General features: G+C 40.6%; 2 protein-coding genes across 6 annotated transcripts; one reads left to right on the top strand and one right to left on the bottom strand.

Moving 5' to 3' along the window:
* Nucleotides 1–804: 804 nt before the first annotated feature.
* UROS (uroporphyrinogen III synthase) lies at nt 805–10,561 on the bottom strand. 5 transcript variants are annotated; one of them, XM_048310419.1, is made up of 10 exons: nt 10,094–10,561; nt 8,834–8,923; nt 8,108–8,191; nt 7,660–7,756; nt 6,398–6,472; nt 5,843–5,989; nt 3,293–3,376; nt 2,904–2,989; nt 2,229–2,327; nt 805–1,571 (listed from the first exon to the last, which is right to left on the bottom strand). In XM_048310419.1, the coding sequence occupies exons 2-10, from the start codon at nt 8,894–8,896 to the stop codon at nt 1,425–1,427; spliced, it is 882 nt and encodes a 293-aa protein (XP_048166376.1). In that variant the 5' UTR covers nt 8,897–8,923; nt 10,094–10,561; the 3' UTR covers nt 805–1,424. The 5 variants fall into 5 exon arrangements, with proteins under 5 accessions (XP_048166376.1, XP_048166374.1, XP_048166375.1 ...); XM_048310417.1 differs by having other exon boundaries at nt 9,837–10,560; XM_048310418.1 differs by having other exon boundaries at nt 10,247–10,560.
* A 61-nt stretch (nt 10,562–10,622) lies between these two features.
* LOC125329079 (BRCA2 and CDKN1A interacting protein) lies at nt 10,623–18,468 on the top strand. The gene is made up of 7 exons (XM_048310416.1): nt 10,623–10,907; nt 12,329–12,403; nt 12,898–12,978; nt 13,676–13,768; nt 14,278–14,465; nt 15,618–15,795; nt 18,103–18,468. Exons 1-7 carry the CDS (start codon nt 10,770–10,772, stop codon nt 18,271–18,273), a joined length of 924 nt encoding a protein of 307 aa, XP_048166373.1. The 5' UTR covers nt 10,623–10,769; the 3' UTR covers nt 18,274–18,468.
* Nucleotides 18,469–18,476: the final 8 nt, after the last annotated feature.

The following is an 18,476-nucleotide window of genomic DNA, read 5'->3' as shown; positions in this document are numbered from 1 at the left end:
TCTGCCTTGTTCCTCTTGGTATAACCCTCCTCAGAGCAGCAAACTGCTCAACAGAATTAAAACTATTTGAAAGACAGGTTGGAGTTTACAGATTTTTTTCTAACACTGAGTGGGGTTTTACCTCAGCACCTGAGGACTGATTTTTGTAAATGTGTATCATTTGAAGGTAACATTTTCCAGAGTATAACATCTGCAGTCCTGATGTTCTTCTACAAATAAATGTGGCTCATTATTGCATGGTAACAGTATAAACCACTTCATGTAAAGGTAGAAATGGGTTTTGCATGCATGCATATGGAACTAGATGAGTGTTGAAGTCCCTTCCAACCCAAACCAGCCTGGGATTCTGTGATCTTCCAGCAGTTTGTATCCTTCTGAGATTCCATTTCATCCTGAGAAATGGAAGTGTTTCATAAGCCAAACACTTGTCCTGCTGTGCCCCATGTGACTGATGAAAGCACTCTGGAATTAAGTTTGTAGGAACAGAACTGGCCTCAGGTTCCCTCTTGTTCCAGGTGTGGAGCCTCTCACCTGGTTGGAAATTCAGGTCCCATCCTCAGACTTTAACTGAACTGTGCAGCAACTGAGAGTTTCTCTGTTAATTCAGGAACCTCAGCACTCTGGTAGCAAAACAAATGACTTTCAGGAGGATTATAAATGAGTATATTATGATTCAAATCCCCTGTGAAGCCGCTGGCATTAGCTGGAGGGAGCGTTAGTGCTAAATAGGATTATTTTTCTCCTTTCAGAGATAAACAATTAAAGCATAAACCACATCCAAAACAGACAACTCTAACACCATTATTAACTCTGCTAAGCCAGTTTATTTCCCTGTTAATAAATCCTCCTTCTTTACAGGAACAGAAACCAAAACCTCATTTTTAAGACTGTACTGTCAGGGTAACAAGGGGCAGCAGCTGACCTGAATTAGCCCCACACAGTGCAACTCCACTGCAAGAATTCTCCTACTCCACTAAGAATCTACAATTACCATTCTTACTTGAAAAGCAGAACAACAACCAAGTTTACAAAAGAAAATACTTCACTGGCATAGGGGGGTTTTTCCTACAAAAGAAGCTGTGCAATTTAAACTGATCATACAGAGCAATTCAAAGCCAGCCTGTGTGCTGGGGGATACCTGAGGTGAGGTGTGGGACTGATTTCAGTGTCTCAGTGTTCATAGCTGCTTTTCAAGGATAAAATGCTCACAGTGCACACACGAGGAGAGGGAATAGCTGGATGCTTTGAGGATGCTGGACAGATCCTGGATTTCTTAGATATTTAGGTGCAACCTTCTCACACCCATCCCTGACCAGGACAGTGCTGCATATTCCCAGAAAACACTTTCTTGCAGGACAACAGCTCTGCAAATTGGAAAACCCCTCTGAGAGCACCATATTCACCTTGCTGGGCAGGCTGGGCTCTCACTGGGGCACAGAACAGTTCTGTGGGTGCACGGCTCTGTGGATGCCAGCAGCCAGGTCCTGGGGCGTGGGGCTCCCTGCAGTGCAGCTCACGGGGATCCCGGCGGCTTCCAGGGCCTGGGCCGTGGTGGGACCGATGGCAGCAAACTGCAGGGACAACATTTACACTGTGAATGGTCAGGCAGGTCTGTGTCCTCACAGCTCAGCTTCCTGACCAGCTCAGGCTGAGCAGTTGCAGTATTAAAAGCCACCCATCAATGGCAGTTACTTAGAAATGACTTAGGGAAGATGAATATTTATTTATCTTGCCATTACAAACACAGAAAGCTCTGAGTCCCATGGAACAGGGAAAGTGAGAGGAATTTTAATCAGCTGCAGCCTGGTGCAAGCAGCGACTACTCACACTTTCACATCACTAAGAGGAAATGAAGTCTATCCCAATGGAGATGGGGGCAATTGGTTGGGAAAAACATTCCAGGTGAAAACAATTTCTGTTTTAAAATCCAACCCAGGCCAGGTTGGATGAGGTTGGAGCAAGCTGGTCTAGTGGAAGGTGTCCCTGGCCATGGCAAGGGGGTGGAACCAAGATGGGTTTTAAGGTCCTTTCCAACCCAAACCATACTGGGATTCTATAATTCTATGTAACATCATCTGTATTTGCTATAAACTGGGGTTTTCTTCAGAGAAATAAACACAAACCAAAGAGAAAATCAAGGTTTGCAGTGGTTGTAACAGCCCTTCTATCCCATTTGCCTACCCAAAATTTACTGCCTCTTGTATTCCACCATTTCCAAGAGAGGATACCTTGACTTGGTTGATCAAATCCCCTGAAAGCTTCTGGATGTGCTGGAGACAGAATTTGACACCGGACGGGCTGAAGAACACGATGCTTGCAGGGATCCCCTGGGTGAAAGCAAGCAGAGACTGGCACAGCTCCCTCCCTCCTCCAGCAGTGTCAGTGCCCTGGCACCTGGGGACAGGATGTCCTAGTGCCAGAGGGCAGGGATAGATGGGATATTGGGCAGGAATTGTTCCCTGGGAGGGTGGGCAGGCCCTGGCACAGGGTGCCCAGAGCAGCTGGGGCTGCCCCTGGATCCCTGGCAGTGCCCAAGGCCAGGCTGGACATTGGGGCTTGGAGCAGCCTGGGACAGTGGGAGGTGTCCCTGCCCATGGCAGGGGGTGGCACTGGATGGACTTTAAGGTCCCTTCCAACCCAGGCCATTCCATGTTTCTATAATTGTATCATCCTATGATGGAGGCTCCTACAAATGGAAAATTCAGAAAGCCAATCTTGAAAAATTAAAAACAATGATTACTTTTACACAAACCATGTAGGGCAGATTACTGCTGGATTCTGGTTTGAGATACACAGCTAAGATACCCAGTGCTATTTCAATTCCACTACTTCCAAAAAAGGAGTATTCTGGGAGGCACTGTCATCTCCCTTGGAAAATCCCAAACCACATCAGTGTCCAGTACCTGCTGGGAGAAGTAACTGCTCAAAGACTCCTGCAGATCAGGGTGTTGGGTTGTTTGATAAACAGTGAGGCTTTCCAGGGGTATGCCTGCAATCAGGATATGCAGTCATAATTAATTCATTCATTAATTTCTATTATTTCAATTCAGCACTCACAACATCCTAATTGCACTGAAGGGTAACTATTTTAGGCTAAAAAGACACATAAAAGCTCTGTGAAGGATTTGCACGCCCAGAGCTGTGGGCAGCCATCCAAGCTCCCAGTGTTTATTCCCATCCTCTCACTTCACAGCAAGTTCCACTTTTACTTCTCCCAATTTGGTCCACAAGCTTTAGATACAACTTTTCTCATCACTGACTAATTAAAACGAGTCTCCAGGGGAAGTTCAACCTTTTTCTCTAAGCACTGTAGGAAGTACTTCTCTTTTCAGGGCTCCACAAGGAAATAGGAGAGCTGAGGAATTGGGTTTCTCTCCTGTAAACACACAAACAAGAACTTTAATTAACTCAGGCCTCTAATAAAGAGTAAATGTGACTTAATACATTTTAAAGGTATCAAATGCTGATTTATCACCAGACACAGCTCTAAGGTGACTGAAAACATCTGCAGTGCAGCTGCAGCCCCGATTCAGAGGACAGAGGCTACTTAGGAGGAACATTAAAAATATTCCATAACTAGAATATGAATATTGGCTAAAAAGAAGATAACTTCCTTTGTAGAAGGGCAAGGGGAAGAGAAATGCAGTTTATCTCCTCCTCAACACAACCTGCCTCAATTTTATATTTAAGATCTGTCCCGCTCAATAAATGACAGAGCTCTTTCTGTATAAAAGACTATTCAGGCAGACAAAGAAAAGGACAATACTGTGCTGAGAAGTTTCAGTCTTATCTGCAATTCCATTGTCTTAATTCCCCAAGGAAAAAGGATTCTGGTTGCACTGCTGGGGTGGGAGTGGATATCCTCACTTGCTTTTGTCAAATGAGGAATTCAACAGAGGACTTGCTTTGCACAGTTTTGGCATTTTCTATAAATAAGAAACACAGAGAAAACTTCAAGATGAAATTCTACGCAGACTGATACAGCTTTGCATTCAGCTTTCAAAATGACATTATTTTATTCCTAATTCAGATTTGTTAATACATTTTTAAGAGGCAATTACTAGAGAAAAATGCTTTCAAGTGCTGGAAGGAGATCCTTGTTTTATGTAAGCAGAGATTCCTTGGGGATAAAAAACAAAGGGCAGCAGAGTGAAAATCAAATGGAAAGACCCCAGACACACCTGAGTGTCCTGACTGCACATTGAGGTTTTATTAGAAACCACAGCTATGCTTCAATTAAAATTAAAAATTAGAGGAAGAATGAACTTGGCTCAGAATGTAAAAAATATTTTAAAATAAGGTAAAATCAAAATACTTCAGCATCAATTCTCCTGAAATTCATGTCAGTCATCTGAAATATCAGTGTGATACCTGTAAACAAGCACTAATTCTTTTGGCACAGAAAAATTCCTTGGTATGCCTGAACAACACAACAAAGATTGGGATCTCCTGCTTCTGTAACCAAGTATTTGCCTTGAGGAGAGTAAAGCCAGCCAGTTCTGGAGTATAAATTCCTTTATTTCCCAACCCCTTAAATTGAAGTGGGTACCAAAGCACAAAAGGTGACAACAAAAAGTACCTCATTATTTCAGCTTTTATTTTTATTCTGACCATAACCTCTCATGATGTAAGAAATTCAGAGCTGTTCTTCTCATTTACTTATTTTATGCACAAACAAAAATGAATTTATACGTAACAGGGAACATGAGGTAATTTAATCTGTACTTCCAAGGTTGTTATAAAGCACTTGATCAGCTGAGAGCATATAAATATGCACAGCCCAATAAATCTTTGAGGATGTTTCTATGTCTCAACAACAAACAGGTTCCAGTGACTGAAATTCACTGCTTGGTTCATTTTTTTTCACCTTCACACAACACAATAAACAGGTATCTCTCTTGTCTTTCTGCTCAAAAAAAAAAATCCCTGGCAAATACTAATTCATGACAAGAAGTAGATTGTCCAGCACTAAAAAATCAGCTGAAACCATTCTTTGCTTTAATACTGCTGAACAGGGGAGATGGGTAATTCTTTACTTTTGATATATTTGTGTTGCAAGTATTTTTAATTTTCAGAATTTATTATTTAATCTTGTGTTGGCAACTATAATTTTTATCCTTAAATATTCCCTAGAGTTGAAGTATTGTATTTGTCAGTGAATTAGAGAGCACTGTGCCCAGCAAAAACAATCCTTGCCAGCTCCAATCCCACTTTTCCCTGTAAATCTCTGCTCCTGTGCAGACTTTGCTCAGCAGCTCTCTCACATCTGTACAAAACCTCAGCCTGTCTTTTCACAGCTTCTACTGAGCCATCCACTCAAAAAATAAACAGCTCCTAAGTCTAAAAATCTTCCTTATTGCTACTGGAAATTTTAACAAATTATAGTAAAAGCAGAGGAAGTCAACTCATGGACTTTAAAAATTCCCCAATAATCTGATAATAGGTTGAGAAGCATTACAGATTTAACCATAACAAAATGGTTAAACAAACTTTAATGCATCACTTTAACTTCTCCAAACCCACTCTGCTTTGGTGCTGAAAACCAGATCCCCCTGAAACCACAGGGTAATTTTGGGGAAAGCCACCAGCATTTAAACCATCTGATTTAGCAGCAATTTCCAATCACTACAGCTCTGATCTTCCAGTAAAAAGAAACTTTTGCCAGCTGGCTCATATAGTATTTGTTGATCAACTAGAAGGTCTAAGATTCCATGTAAATTAATATCTTGTATATGGATTTTGAAGTATTTTTGCCTCACTGTGCACCTGATTTTACCTCTGGGGAATTCTGAAATGATGGAAGGGACATTATTACCTTAACTACAACATTTTAGCCACTTACTTGAACAAATATATTCAGCTAATTTCTCAGCATTTCCAGACTTTTCTCCTTGTGGAAAAAGGCCAATCTCTTCCACTAGAACCAAAAAGCAGCAAAGAAAAAATACAGAAAGCAATGACAACAATTCAGATTTCCTGTCATAGAAACCTGGGATGAAAAGGGAGGCACAGCTTGATCCAAGCACACAAATAATTTGTGCAGAATCTCAACCAGGTTAGAATCCCTTTCACCCAATTTCATTTCCAAAGGCAATGACAAAACCACATGCAAATTAAGAACAAAGGGGTTTTTTTTCTGTTTTGACCCAATTTTTCAAGCAGTGACCATCACATTACAACAAAAGGAGCAGAAATCCAGAGGCTGGATTATATCCATGGATATCCTTAGCTGGAGCATGGATAATTCTATTGTTTATATAATTACCTCTCTTCCAAATTATCCAGTTCTAAAACTTAAATTTTTTTCTGAGCACCCATGAACAGCAGCTGCTCCTCCAAAAATTGTACTTACGAGCCAGATTTAGCCAAGATTTCTTTTTTTTAAACCCCAGCTTACCTAAAGAAGCTGTAGCTTTTCCTACCACATATGTTGGTTTGATATTCCACATTTGTTTAAGAGATTTTGACCAGGCTGAAAAACATTAAATTGTACTAAATTAAATTAAATTTAAGCACAAGGCAACAGAATGTGAATGCTAAATGACTATTTGGACTTCTGTTTAATCTACAAACACAACAGAATAATAACTAAAACTCCACTACATATGCAGTAATCTGGATGTACCAATCCTAATGGATCAAAAATAGTTATACCAAATTTTTTTATTATCTTGTTTTAAACCAGAGCATCAAAGGACACTGAATTTCTTTCTGGTACTCCTGGAGGAGAAAAAAGAAATACAAACTACAACAGTAAAAATTAAAATCAGAAGGAAAAAACCAAGGATTTATTGCCTTTGAAAGGAACCCAAATAGGAGCTACCGACTCATTTTATTATTAAAATATGTATTTCCCCAAGGTCCTAATCAAGATGGGGGATGAAAACTAAATAAGAGATTACTTTTGACCTAAAATCTTAATATATTGTCCTCTGCTGCTGCAAATGCTACAAAAAGCTGAGGGTCTCTGCATTTACTGCTTACTCAAGGGTGTAACCTTACTCACAGGACATTGATTTGTCCACAGCCCAAAAGTGAGCAGATAAAGTAGAAATTCCATGCCAGAATCACCCAGCATAAGAATTTGGAAGAGTTTACAAGGACTTGACATTTCACTGTGATGGGTATTTCTATTTAGCAGGATTCTTCCTCACTGTTGGCTTTTATGCATCAGCACTTCATGCATCAGCACTTCCTCAGCATTTTCTAGCTAATAATTAATTCACTTGAGAAATTTCTTATTCAAGCCAGAGAAATCCCTTTTTCTGCAGCATTTCATACGAATTATACAGGCACAAAAGTAAGGGCCAGATTTTATGAGATGATCTTCTCTTTAAGGGAGGGAAGCAGTTAGCAAGCAAACCAGGCACTGCAGCAAAATATTCCTTATGCATGAAAGAACCAGAGCTAAAAAAGCTTTCATTAATTAGTAATTTGCACCAAAAGCTCCTTCCTTTCATTTTGAAGTACGGAAAACACAACCCTTAAAAGCTCAGTGTAGCATGAGCCCTTTATGAGACCAAAAGAACTGTGAGATACAGTTTTCTTTATAAAAGCCATGCTCCAAATATCTACTGGTGGGTGAAATAAAATTCAGTAAAATCCAAACTGCACAAGATGCTGAAAGAAAAAGACCAAGGAACGTCAATATGTACTTGCCTTCCTTTTTACTCTTCTCTTTTAAACACATCTTGATGGCTTCTAATGCTCTTGGACTGGTAAAAACCAGGCCTCCATAGCACTCTGGATGAGAAAGCTACTTAGAAACAGTAAATTTAAGAAGTAAAAAAAAAATAATTAGTAAATTAATTAAAAAAATAAGTTGATCAATTATTTATAACCTGGTGATGAACAGAAGAGCTTCAGTAACTGTCTGAAATGCCCCAGTACTTGTGACAATTTATGGTCACACAACTCGGATGTGAATTCTGTCTGACAAAATTAATTCTTTAACGAGCAGGGGCAAAGTCCCTGATGTTGTACATGGAGTTTTATTGTACAAAGCTGGTTTGTGACAACACAAAGTACCACAAAGAGGATGATTAAATGGGATCCTGGCAACCAAGTCCTGTTGGAAATAAGACAAGGGAAAGACTTTCAACCTTACCTTCTCAAATAAGCTGTCAAGAGAGATGAATTCAAATGACAGAACTGGGATCAACGTTGCTTCCAAGCTGTGTGATCCTAATTCCTATCAAGAAAAGGTTTGCAGCTCTTGAAATAAGTTCCAAACAGTATTTTTTAGTTAGTTAGTTAATATTACAACATATTATTAAACAAATAGCTGTGGGACTGTGGCCTCCTGAGGTACAGGAGACACCAGCACATAACTCTGGAGTCCCCAGGTACCCACCCAGTCCTGCAAATATCCCTGTACATTACATCTCTGTAATTCTGTCAATAGGCTTCCTCTAAAGAAATAATCCTCCTATAGCAGGAATTCTTACTCTTATGAGTAAGATTTACTCACATGACCACAGGCAGTAGCAGAAGGGACCCCAGCATCATGTAACCTCTATTTCACATCACAGTCCCAGTAAAAATACAAAGAATTTCTGTAAACTTAATTCTGTCCATATGAACATCATCAATATTAATTAATTCAAATGAAACTGCTGTAATATCAGCACTTTACTGAGAGCTTTACAAGAAATTCAGTACAAATGTCCCAAAATTAATATTTTTTGCAGGAAGGGCACATTTTCTGGGGTACTTTTAGCATAATTTCAGACATGCACTCCTAATATTAAGGACCTTTTCCCACTTGAAACAGTTGCATTCACACTTAATAAAGAAGTGACACATTTTTTTAGTTTTCTTAAAGTTTACTCACTTTAATATATGGATCTGGTCCTGAATCTTTGTCTTTGGGATCCTTCAGCAGCAGAACCTTCATCGTTTACCAAGGAAACACAGCAGAACCCTGAAATACAGGAATGGAATTTATCTACATTAGATCTAGAGGACTTTTTTACTCCAACAGTGACTTTAACCGCTCCAAGAACTCAGTTGCTACCAGTTGTACTGCTCCTTACACAATGAGTAAGCACTTAGTGTGCATTCTCTGGGCAGGAGCATCCACCCTGATAAGGGCAGAAAATAATATGCTGCCTTTAGATAACACTGCTCGAGGAAGAGGCTCCAATGAAACTCATCAAGGGGAACACATTTTAAAGAATATTTTGTAAAAGCAGTAACAAGCCCTAAATCGGCAGCATGTTCTGCAATGGAATCATCGCCTATCTATTAAAAAGTTATTTATTCCATGTTTATTCCAAGTTAATTTCCATGCTTGCTTTCCCCCTCTGCTCATCAAAATGAGTACGCAAAGACATTGATTTAATTAGATGCATTTGGGATCTCACCCTTTTCAAAAAGGTTTTTTAAAAATTCCATGTATGTGTGTCTATATGCACACATTTATACATCTATAATAACATAGCTAATATTCATATGCCTTCTCTGATACTCTAGGAAACAAGGCAGGATTGAAAACATCTATTCTGCCATTAAAATGAGAGATGATAGTTCTCAGTTCCTTAGAAGCTGACTTTGGGGCTAAATTCAGAGTTACAAAACGTAAGCAAATACACCAATAATACAAACAGAAATCCACTTTCTTAGAGCACATTGACCCTGATTATCAGTGTGGTACTTTCCTGATAGATGACACACATAGGAAAATTCATCTTCCTCTAAATTCTTCCCCTGGATATCAGTATTCAAATTTTGGCAATGACCTAAGTGCTCCCAGAGCAAACACAGCTTTCAAAATAAAAACAAAAAGTAAACACTGGCATGTTTACTTTAACGGGAACATGAAAATTTAAACCTACTTGAATTGTATTTACAAAGCTGGAATTACATCCCAAGGCTCTGTGCCTTGCGTTTCTTCTGGCTGGCCAATGCTCTTCTTTCCATGGCCTCACTAACACGCACCTTTCTTCATAAATTAGACACAAAGTGTTAAATGGAACACGTTCCACACAACTGAGGCTTGATCATTAATGACCATTTCTCCAGCGCTTAGGATATTTCAACGCATTTTCCCGATCGGCATTTTTTACAAAGACCAGAATCACGTTGTGCTTACTGTGCTCTCTTTATCCCCCCTTTCTGCTGGTTTGTCTGGAATTATCCAGGGAATTTGGTTCACGGGAAGCCGGGACACAATTTTTAGAGCAAGCAGCGGGCGCCTGATTCCTGTTTCAGCTGGCAATTTTTACTAACGCTAGTTTTTACTTACAGGAATTTTTGCTAATGTCGGAGATGCTCAGGACACTCTGTTCCTTTGAAAGCACAGAATCCCAGAACCACTGAGGGTGGAAAAGCCCTCCAGGATCATCGAGCCCGAGCTGTGCCCGATGCCCACCCTGTCCCCAGCCCCGAGCCCTGAGTGCCACGTCCAGCGCTTCCTTGGACACCTGCAGGGAAGGGCACTCCAGACCTCCCTGGGCAGCCCGATTTAACTCCTGACAGCCCGATTTAACTCCTGACAGCCCGATTTAACTCCTGACAGCCATTCCCGTGCAGGACTTCCCCTTGGAAGGAAGTGACACCACAGCGCCAAGAGGAAATCCGGGTTTGTGGGGACCGGGGCGGTCCGGGACGCGCCTCCCCCTTCAGCCTCCTCGGCTGCCCGCGCCCCTCCGCGCTCCCCCGGCGCTGCCCGCCCCTCGCTGTCGCGACATTCGGCGACATTCGGCGACATCCCGGACTCGCCGCGCTCCGGCCACAGCGCCTCCGCCGAGCCGCGCCTGCGCAGCGCCATGGCCACGCCGGCCAAGCGCCGGGCGCGGGGCCCCGCCGGGGAGCGCGGCTCCCACAGCGGCTCCGGCAGCTCCGAGGGCTCCGACAGCGGCTCCGAGGGCTCGGGGTGCTCGGACTCGGAGGAGCCCATCGATGAGGTGAGCGGGAGAGGCCCCGCGCGGCCCCTAAAGGAGCGGCCGGGAGGGGATTCGGGACGGGGATGGATTGGGGGATAGTCGGGAGCAGGTTCGGGAAGGGGTTGGGAAGGGGCTGTGCCCGGCGAGGCCCGGCGTGGTGCGTGTCCTGTGGGAGGGCCGGGGACGCGTCCCTCGGGGTCGGTGACCTGACGCGTGTTCGCTGCGTTGTTGTTGAAAGTTTTCAATTTTTTTAGCTGCCTTTGAAAAGTTGGGCTCCCCGAGGCCTCAGCTGTACAGCCCCGGCCCTTGGCGTGCCCGCTCAGGTGTGGGGCTGGAGGCGGCTGCTTGGAAATGGTGCTGTCAGCACAGAGGATTTGCTCTCTCATTATATTTTGCTATATTTTATTATTGTATTTGCTTGCTTCCTTTTATTATAGAATCCCGGAATAGTTTGGGTTGGAAAGAACCTTAAAGCCCATCCAGTGCCACCCCCTGCCATGGGCAGGGAACACCTTCCACTATCCCAGGGTTTTCCAAGCCCCGTTCAACCTGGCCTTGGGCACTTGCAGGGATGGGGCGACCTGTGCCAGTGTCTCCTGAATTTTACTGCCTCCCAAGGGATTGTGTGCCTGCTTTCTACATTACAAACAGGTCTTTAACACTGTTCTTCCAGTAGACGACAAAGGCCATGACCTCGGTGTGGGATTGCAGAGAGTTAGAGGCTGAATTGGTGACAAAAGTAAGGCTGAGTTGTTGAGGTTACTCAGGAAGTGTAATTGAATCTGGCAATTAAAAGACAAAGTAACTCTGAATGATCTTGAACAGTGGAATAAGTAGGCAGGGTAGCCTTGGCAGGTGTGACTTCCAATATAGAATACCAATAAAAATGTTGGTAGGCACACAGCATTTGTTCTGGAAGGAGAAGCAACAGCTCCCATTGTGCTTCTGTGGTGCCTGGGTCTCATCATTTGCCTGCTGAGCAGAGTTCCACACTGGGGTTAATGATGCCAGGAGGATTTGGGGAAATAGCAGAAATGGGGGTTTTGATGTAATTATTTCAATGTCTGCGGCAATCTTCACCTTTAGCTAAGGCATTACACCCCAGTCCTGCAGTTCCCTGGGTTTAACTGCCTGGATCAAGCCTCTCTGCAAGAAGTCTGTGTGGCTACAGTAGGTGTAATTGTGTGAACCAGATGGCAAGAGCAAAGCATTAAAGGTTTGTTCTCTACACAGTTGGTGGGTTAGTTTTGAAAAGTTAATTTCACAGATGCTCTCTGAAGATCACAGGAGAAATGATAACAATTGCTGAGATTACTGCAAGGTGGAAATAAGTTCTGTTTCTGCTCTTTGACGTTACTCGTCTTCAAGTATTTTACAGTTTAGCTTTGTTCTGATATAACTTCTTGCCAAATGTGTATGACATTCTCTGTTTTACTCCACAGGAAGTGAACGTTGAATTTGAAGCACATTCCATATCAGACAATGACTATAATGGGATAAAGAAGTTACTACATCAGGTACTGTGACTATCTGTTAGCTTGGCTGATTTGTCCTTTGATAAATAATATCTGAAGAGTTATGCACAGACATTGGTTCACATTCTCTGTACTGATTTATAGTTTTTATATATTACTTTGCTTCCTTTAATTAGAGAATCCCAAAATAGTTTGGGTTGGAAGGGACCTGAAAACCCTTCTTGTTCCACCCCCTGCCATAGTGGACACCTTCCACTACCCAAGGTTGCTCCAAGCCCCATCCAGCTTGGCTTTGCACACTTCCAGGGATGGAATAGCCACAGCTTTCAGATCATACCAAACTCCAGAGGATGCAGTGGGGAAATACCAGCGTGTGGAAGGTGCAGGAGCAAGCACTTCAAGCAGCTGATTATTAGTTTTTGCAGTATTATAATGAAGGAATTTAAATAAAAAAACTCACTTTATTTTCTACTAAGTGGTCCATGAAATACCATCAGTGCCTAAAACTTAATACTTTTTTGTTTCCTGTCTTCCAGTTGTTTCTAAAAGCTTCTGTTAACACTGCTGAATTAACTGATATATTAATACAACAGAATCATATTGGGAGTATTATCAAGGTAAGACAGATTTTACATTTGTAATTGAAGTGCAGTACTTTTTATGTTGAAATGACATGATTTCTGCATTTCAGAAGGGGATCCTGTCTGTGTTATTTGTGTACTTTCTTGCTTTTTTTGCTTTGAGAATAATTCTTCTATGGGAACTGAAATTTTCCATGCCACTTTCAAGAAAAGAAGGAATTTGATATATTACTATAGCTGGTTTCTTTTTACATGTGGAAGGCTTTTCACTCTCTGAATTTTGGTGTAGTAATGCTGAAAATATTATTACCATCTCCATAAGAAATGGGATCTTGTTACTTTCCTACAAAGACACAGCTCTTTGTCCCCCTCCCTATCAAATCTTCATTGCTCTGTGGTTGTTAAGACATTCCAGGTTTACTTCCCTGTGTTAGAAACTGAAGGGAATTGGTTTTGCTTAATATACTGCCATCCCCTGGGCCAGGATGCTGCTTATTGAATGTGATCTGTCAACTTGTAGTGCCTTTCAAAGGACTCTGCTGTAGAAGATGCATGAGCTGGCTCTGAGCACAGTGAGATGTTCAGGGATGCAGCAGAATTTGCAGTGTGTGTTTGTGCAGATTTCCTTGGTGGTTGTCATGTGCTGAGCATCTTCTAGAAAGAAAAACATCTTTTGCTACAGAGTGGAAATAGAATGTCAATATGAGTTGTTGCTTTTCCTTCCATTCAACAGCAAGCAGAAGTGCAGGAAGACAGTAGTGATGATGAAGAAGATGATGATGAAGTTTTTGGTTTTATAAGCTGCTTGAACTTAACAGAAAGGAAGGTTGGTATTCCTCATTAACAACAGTGATGTTAAATGAGGCTGCATCCTGCTCTCTGCCCTGTGTAACAAGCCTGGACAGCTGGACCAGCATTTGGAATTCCACTGTGGAGGACTGGAGTTGTAAAACTTGTACATGGCTAAGCTTTTTTCTGAATGTAGTAACTTGCTGAGGGTCAAACATAAAGCAAAGAATGGAATAGAGTTAAAACTAGGCCTAATAATTCCAGGGTAAGTGAGCTGTCAGTCTCGTGTATTTCTTCACTTTGTTCTTCTGCAGTGTGGAGTTTTGCTGTGGTGTTGCAGTTCCTCATTCCCATCACTTCACAACCTTTGTTTGCCCTCAGCTCCAGATCTGGGGAACAATTTCAGAGAAATTGTTCAGTGCTTTAGAGGCTGCTGAGGGAAATTGCCACCAGGCCTGTAGGAAATGCCCTTGAAGTTGACATTCAAGGTTTTCTTGTGTAAATAGTTGTTGTACCAGGTAAAGAAAATGCAACTTGTGATTGCAGGGCACCCAGTGTGCTGAGCAAATCAAAGAGCTGCTCCTGAGTCGCTGTGAGCAGAGCTGTGACCAACATGTGGTGGAGCAGCTGAGTAAACTCCTGAACGACAGCACAAAGCCTGTGGGGCTCATCCTGAGTGAGAGGTTCATCAATGTCCCTCCACAGATTGCTCTGCCCATGCACCAGCAGCTCCAGTAAGTTTGTTTATATTTTTTTTTTCCTTGCATGATGTTGAATGGTATTTTTTCTTCATATTTTTCAGAACTCTTATGTACATAGAGCTGTGTTAAGACAGCTGATGCTATAGATATAAGTAAAACATGAACAGAAAAATAATTTTGTCTCACATATGGTCTTCAGTTAATTTTTAAAATATTTTTTATGTCTTTATAAAGATACAAAACTTTCTCAAACTCTGTAGAGGATATAATTTGAGAACATGTGCAGTTCTACAGAAATAGCTGTGTGTATGTTGCAATTTATTCTTGTATTGCAGGTTATTTTCACACTGATCTAGGAACATTTAAAAATGAGAACGTTTTTAGCATGCTGATAATGGGCAGCTTGGGTGTTTCTGTTTCTGTGTTAATGTCTGACTTTGGAATGGGAGATTTGGATTGAGGGAAAGGCTTAAAAGGTGGTTGTGTTCTGGCCCATGTAAATATGCAGTGTTTTGGTTAGTTTCAAGTAATGAAAAAAGCAAGTAAAGTGTTGGTTGATCTCTACCAATTCATGGATTTATATCAAAAGCTGGGTGAATGTAAATAAATTAATCCACTGCAAGACAGCATTACATTATTTTAGTGCCATGCTGAGAACTGGGAACAAGGAAATTTTGTTGGATCAGGAACTCCAGTAGTCAAATAAAGATAATTTTTTTTTAATTTCATTTTTTTCCTTCTTTCCTCTCATGTGAGATGAGATTAGAAGTCAGATTGAGGTCACCACAAATACAGCCCTTGTCACAGCTCAGCTTCAGATCTCAGCCTCTTTGTCTTAAAGGTTTTGGAGTGACAACATGTTGAACACGAGGGTGGGCAAGAGTATTTTCTGTCTCTTCAGTTACAATTCCTCATGGAAGTGATACTGTGATGTATTTTTAAGGAGAGTTGCACTGTGAGTGTCCTGTGAACTATGGGAAAAAAATTCCATATTTTCATAGTTTAAAAGTCCAAATAGTATGCTTAAGTACCAGGAATGCATCTGCAAAATTGATTTTCTGAGGCACTCATAAAAGAATAGCTGTAATTTGAATATCCTTTCTATACCAATACATTATAAGGTGTACTTCTATGCTTGTTTAGGGTTTAAATTGTGTAAGTGTGTAAGCATTTATTCTTCTTCAGGAAGGAGCTGACTGAGGCACAGAGAACAAACAAACCTTGTGGAAAATGCCACTATTACCTCCTTATCAGCAAGACCTTTACAGAAGCCACAAAGAGCAGTTCTAAGAGGAAGGAAGGGAAAAACCAGCCAAAGGAGGAATTAATGTTTGCAAATGCAGAGGAAGAATTCTTTCATGAGGTACCATATGATTATTTAATTCAAAATCCTTCTTTTTCTTTACATATCATCAACAGGAGATTTTTCACCTCAAATTCAAGGGGAGCTTTTATCAAGATGATCACAAATACTTTTAAATTAAATCCAAGGTGTTTTGGAATAGCTTTGAGAGGGGAGCAATCAAACTCTTTCTGTGTATTGATTTATCTGTTTCCTCCTGGGTGCCTGTTACTCAAAAAATGCTCAGAATTAAAACTTCTGGAAATCCCAAGAAGTGGCTCTTGCTTCCCTTTTCTGTCTCTGTTCTACTCAGGGCAAGTATGTTAATTAAAACTGCTAAAACACTGACATGGAAATATTACTTCCCATTTCCTAAGGCAGCCTGTCCACAAAATTCTGCTGGTCCCAAGCCAGATCAGGTGAGGGGAAAACGCAGGAAATTAAATTAAAAATGTGCTTTGAAATGCAAAGAATTTTTCATGGTTTCTTTTGTTCCCAAAGCTTTAAAACTACTGTTCTCCAATATTACTTCTTTGTCAAGAGCCCATTATTTTTCATTTCTGGCAGTGCCTGCAGGGCAAAGGACTTGCACATGCATGGGGTGGTTAATGGCAAAGGTTCCTGTGTGTAATCATTCTGACAGAAGCTGTGATGGGGCTGTAATTTTATTTCTTGGGAAGGAGAGAAATGTAGGTGGGGGAATTCACTGGTAGCTGCAGGGAATGGTGGTGTAGCCTCTGTGCAGCAGCAAGTTGGGGATTTTGTTTTTGTCTTCCTGCCACAGCAGCTGAAACAGCTGAACCTGAACTCTGTGTAAAATGTTGTTGAAAAGCTGCTCGGGAGAAGCCTGTGATGCTCATGTGTCCATGGTTGTTCTGTTCTAGAAGGCCCAGTTTGTATTTATTTATATATTATATATATATAAAAAATATATATAAATAAATATATATTTATATAATATAAATATATAAAATGATAAATTTATATATAAATATATATTATATATATTGTATGTAGTATATTTATTTATTTCTATATATATATTATATATATATTAATGTATTTATTTAGCTTTGTTATGTATTAAAGGCTAATGGGGTGCTTTCATCTAAACTCCAGTAATTCTTGGCTCAAAAGGATAGACTCAAACTGAGCATGTTTTTCTTTTTAACAGTCTTCCCAGTGTTTTAAAAAAATTCATTTTAAACATTATGTAGGGTATTAAATTAAATGTCTCTCCATACTTAGTAATGTGTGTGTGTTAAATTAGTGCTGGAGTGTCTGTCCTCCCTGATTACACATAATGTTAATTAGATTGCCATAAAATAGCATTAAATGTGGTGAGGCAGACACTTGGAGCCATATCAAACTGAGAGAAGCCTTTTTCTGCACTTGCCTCTTCCCTGGGCTTTATTCTGTTCCTTAAAATGATAACCAGAAAATCTATTATAACCAGGCTTGGAATTGATTAAAGGTGCTCAAATTGTTCTTGAACAAAGCCACTCAATTAATGTGGTGATTCTGCCAAAATGAGATTTAAAGCCTTGATACATTGCTAGTGGAAAGCAAACCTGAAAGGAGAGGGGATCTTAATTTTCCCACAAAGGGAAGGAATCAGGTAAGTTTTTCTACTTGATGGTTCAGCTCAGAGTTCTTAATCTGACTTGTGTGAGAACTGGAAACATTTATTAGGTACAGTTTTCTTATCCGTCAGGAATTTTGTCTGGGAAAGCTGATGAAAAGGGACTTCCTGTATGGAGTTTATATCCCTGTAAAGAAATAGCACACATTATAGACACTGCCTGTTTGGAGAAGCAGAAATAGATCTTCCAGTGGCTGCAACCATCTGGAGCCTTTCCAAGAGCTTTCTGAAATTCTCCTCAGGATTCATATGGGTGCCCATCCCCTTAGTATTTGATTTCTTCTCATATTCTTACAGATTTGTTAATTTTTAGGACTCTGAGCAGTTTTAAGAGTAGGCCCTGAAAACAGCAAAGCCTCAAAACATTGATTTTTTTTTTTTCCCCCCCCTCTCTCCTAGTTTGTTTTTCTGATCCCAAACTATAATGGTAGCAGTCACTCTAGAATTTATGATAAAATGGATGATTTTAGAATGGATGATAAAAATTCCGTGAAAAGAAAATTGTTTAAAACACTTTAAATGGTGGATTTTTTGCTTGGTCTTTTTGGTGAACCCTTTAAGAGGGAACAAAACTTTTTAATAAGCATGGGCATAATAGGTTAATTATTTTCACTTTGTTGGGATGATGTATTATCTTCATGCTAATTAAACATTTTAATCTGAATGCTTTTATTTCTGTTGTTTAGAAAGCCCTTCTGAAATTCAACTACTCTGTGCAAGAGGAAAGTGACACCTGTCTGGGTGGCAGATGGTCCTTTGATGATGTACCAATGAAGCCTTTGAGGACTGTTATGATCGTTCCAGCTGATGGAATTCATGGAATTATGGATAAACTGAAAGATTATCTCTCTCTCTGAGCTTCCCTACAAACACCAGGTTTTTATAGAGCAGCCATGCAGGACTGTGACTTGGCAATATTTTCATAACTGCTGTTGAGTCCACGGTTTTGTGCAACCAAAAATATCCACCAAATTAATATTTTTAAATATTGCATCTTGTTTTCCTTTGGTAACACCATGAAGCAGTCAATAAAACTCAGTGTCAAAAGAAAACCTGAGTA

This window comes from Corvus hawaiiensis, chromosome 8, assembly GCF_020740725.1.
Source record: "Corvus hawaiiensis isolate bCorHaw1 chromosome 8, bCorHaw1.pri.cur, whole genome shotgun sequence".
NCBI lineage: Eukaryota > Metazoa > Chordata > Aves > Passeriformes > Corvidae > Corvus > Corvus hawaiiensis.
The sequence above is the reverse complement of the archived record's forward strand: the minus strand, read 5'-3'. Positions and strand labels throughout refer to the sequence as shown.

Bases quoted from the DNA above. Each gene is read 5' to 3' on its own strand.
- UROS (XM_048310419.1), bottom strand. From the start codon at position 8,896: ATGAAGGTTCTGCTGCTGAAGGATCCCAAAGACAAAGATTCAGGACCA. The intron at 7,757-8,107 runs GTAAGGTTGAAA...GTTTCTAAGTAG, and splicing joins TTGACAGCTTATTTGAGAAG to CTTTCTCATCCAGAGTGCTA. The intron at 2,990-3,292 runs GTTGAACTTCCC...TCCTGATTGCAG, and splicing joins TACAGTGCTTAGAGAAAAAG to GCATACCCCTGGAAAGCCTC.
- LOC125329079 (XM_048310416.1), top strand. From the start codon at position 10,770: ATGGCCACGCCGGCCAAGCGCCGGGCGCGGGGCCCCGCCGGGGAGCGC. The intron at 12,979-13,675 runs GTAAGACAGATT...TCCATTCAACAG, and splicing joins ATATTGGGAGTATTATCAAG to CAAGCAGAAGTGCAGGAAGA. The intron at 15,796-18,102 runs GTACCATATGAT...TCTGTTGTTTAG, and splicing joins AGGAAGAATTCTTTCATGAG to AAAGCCCTTCTGAAATTCAA.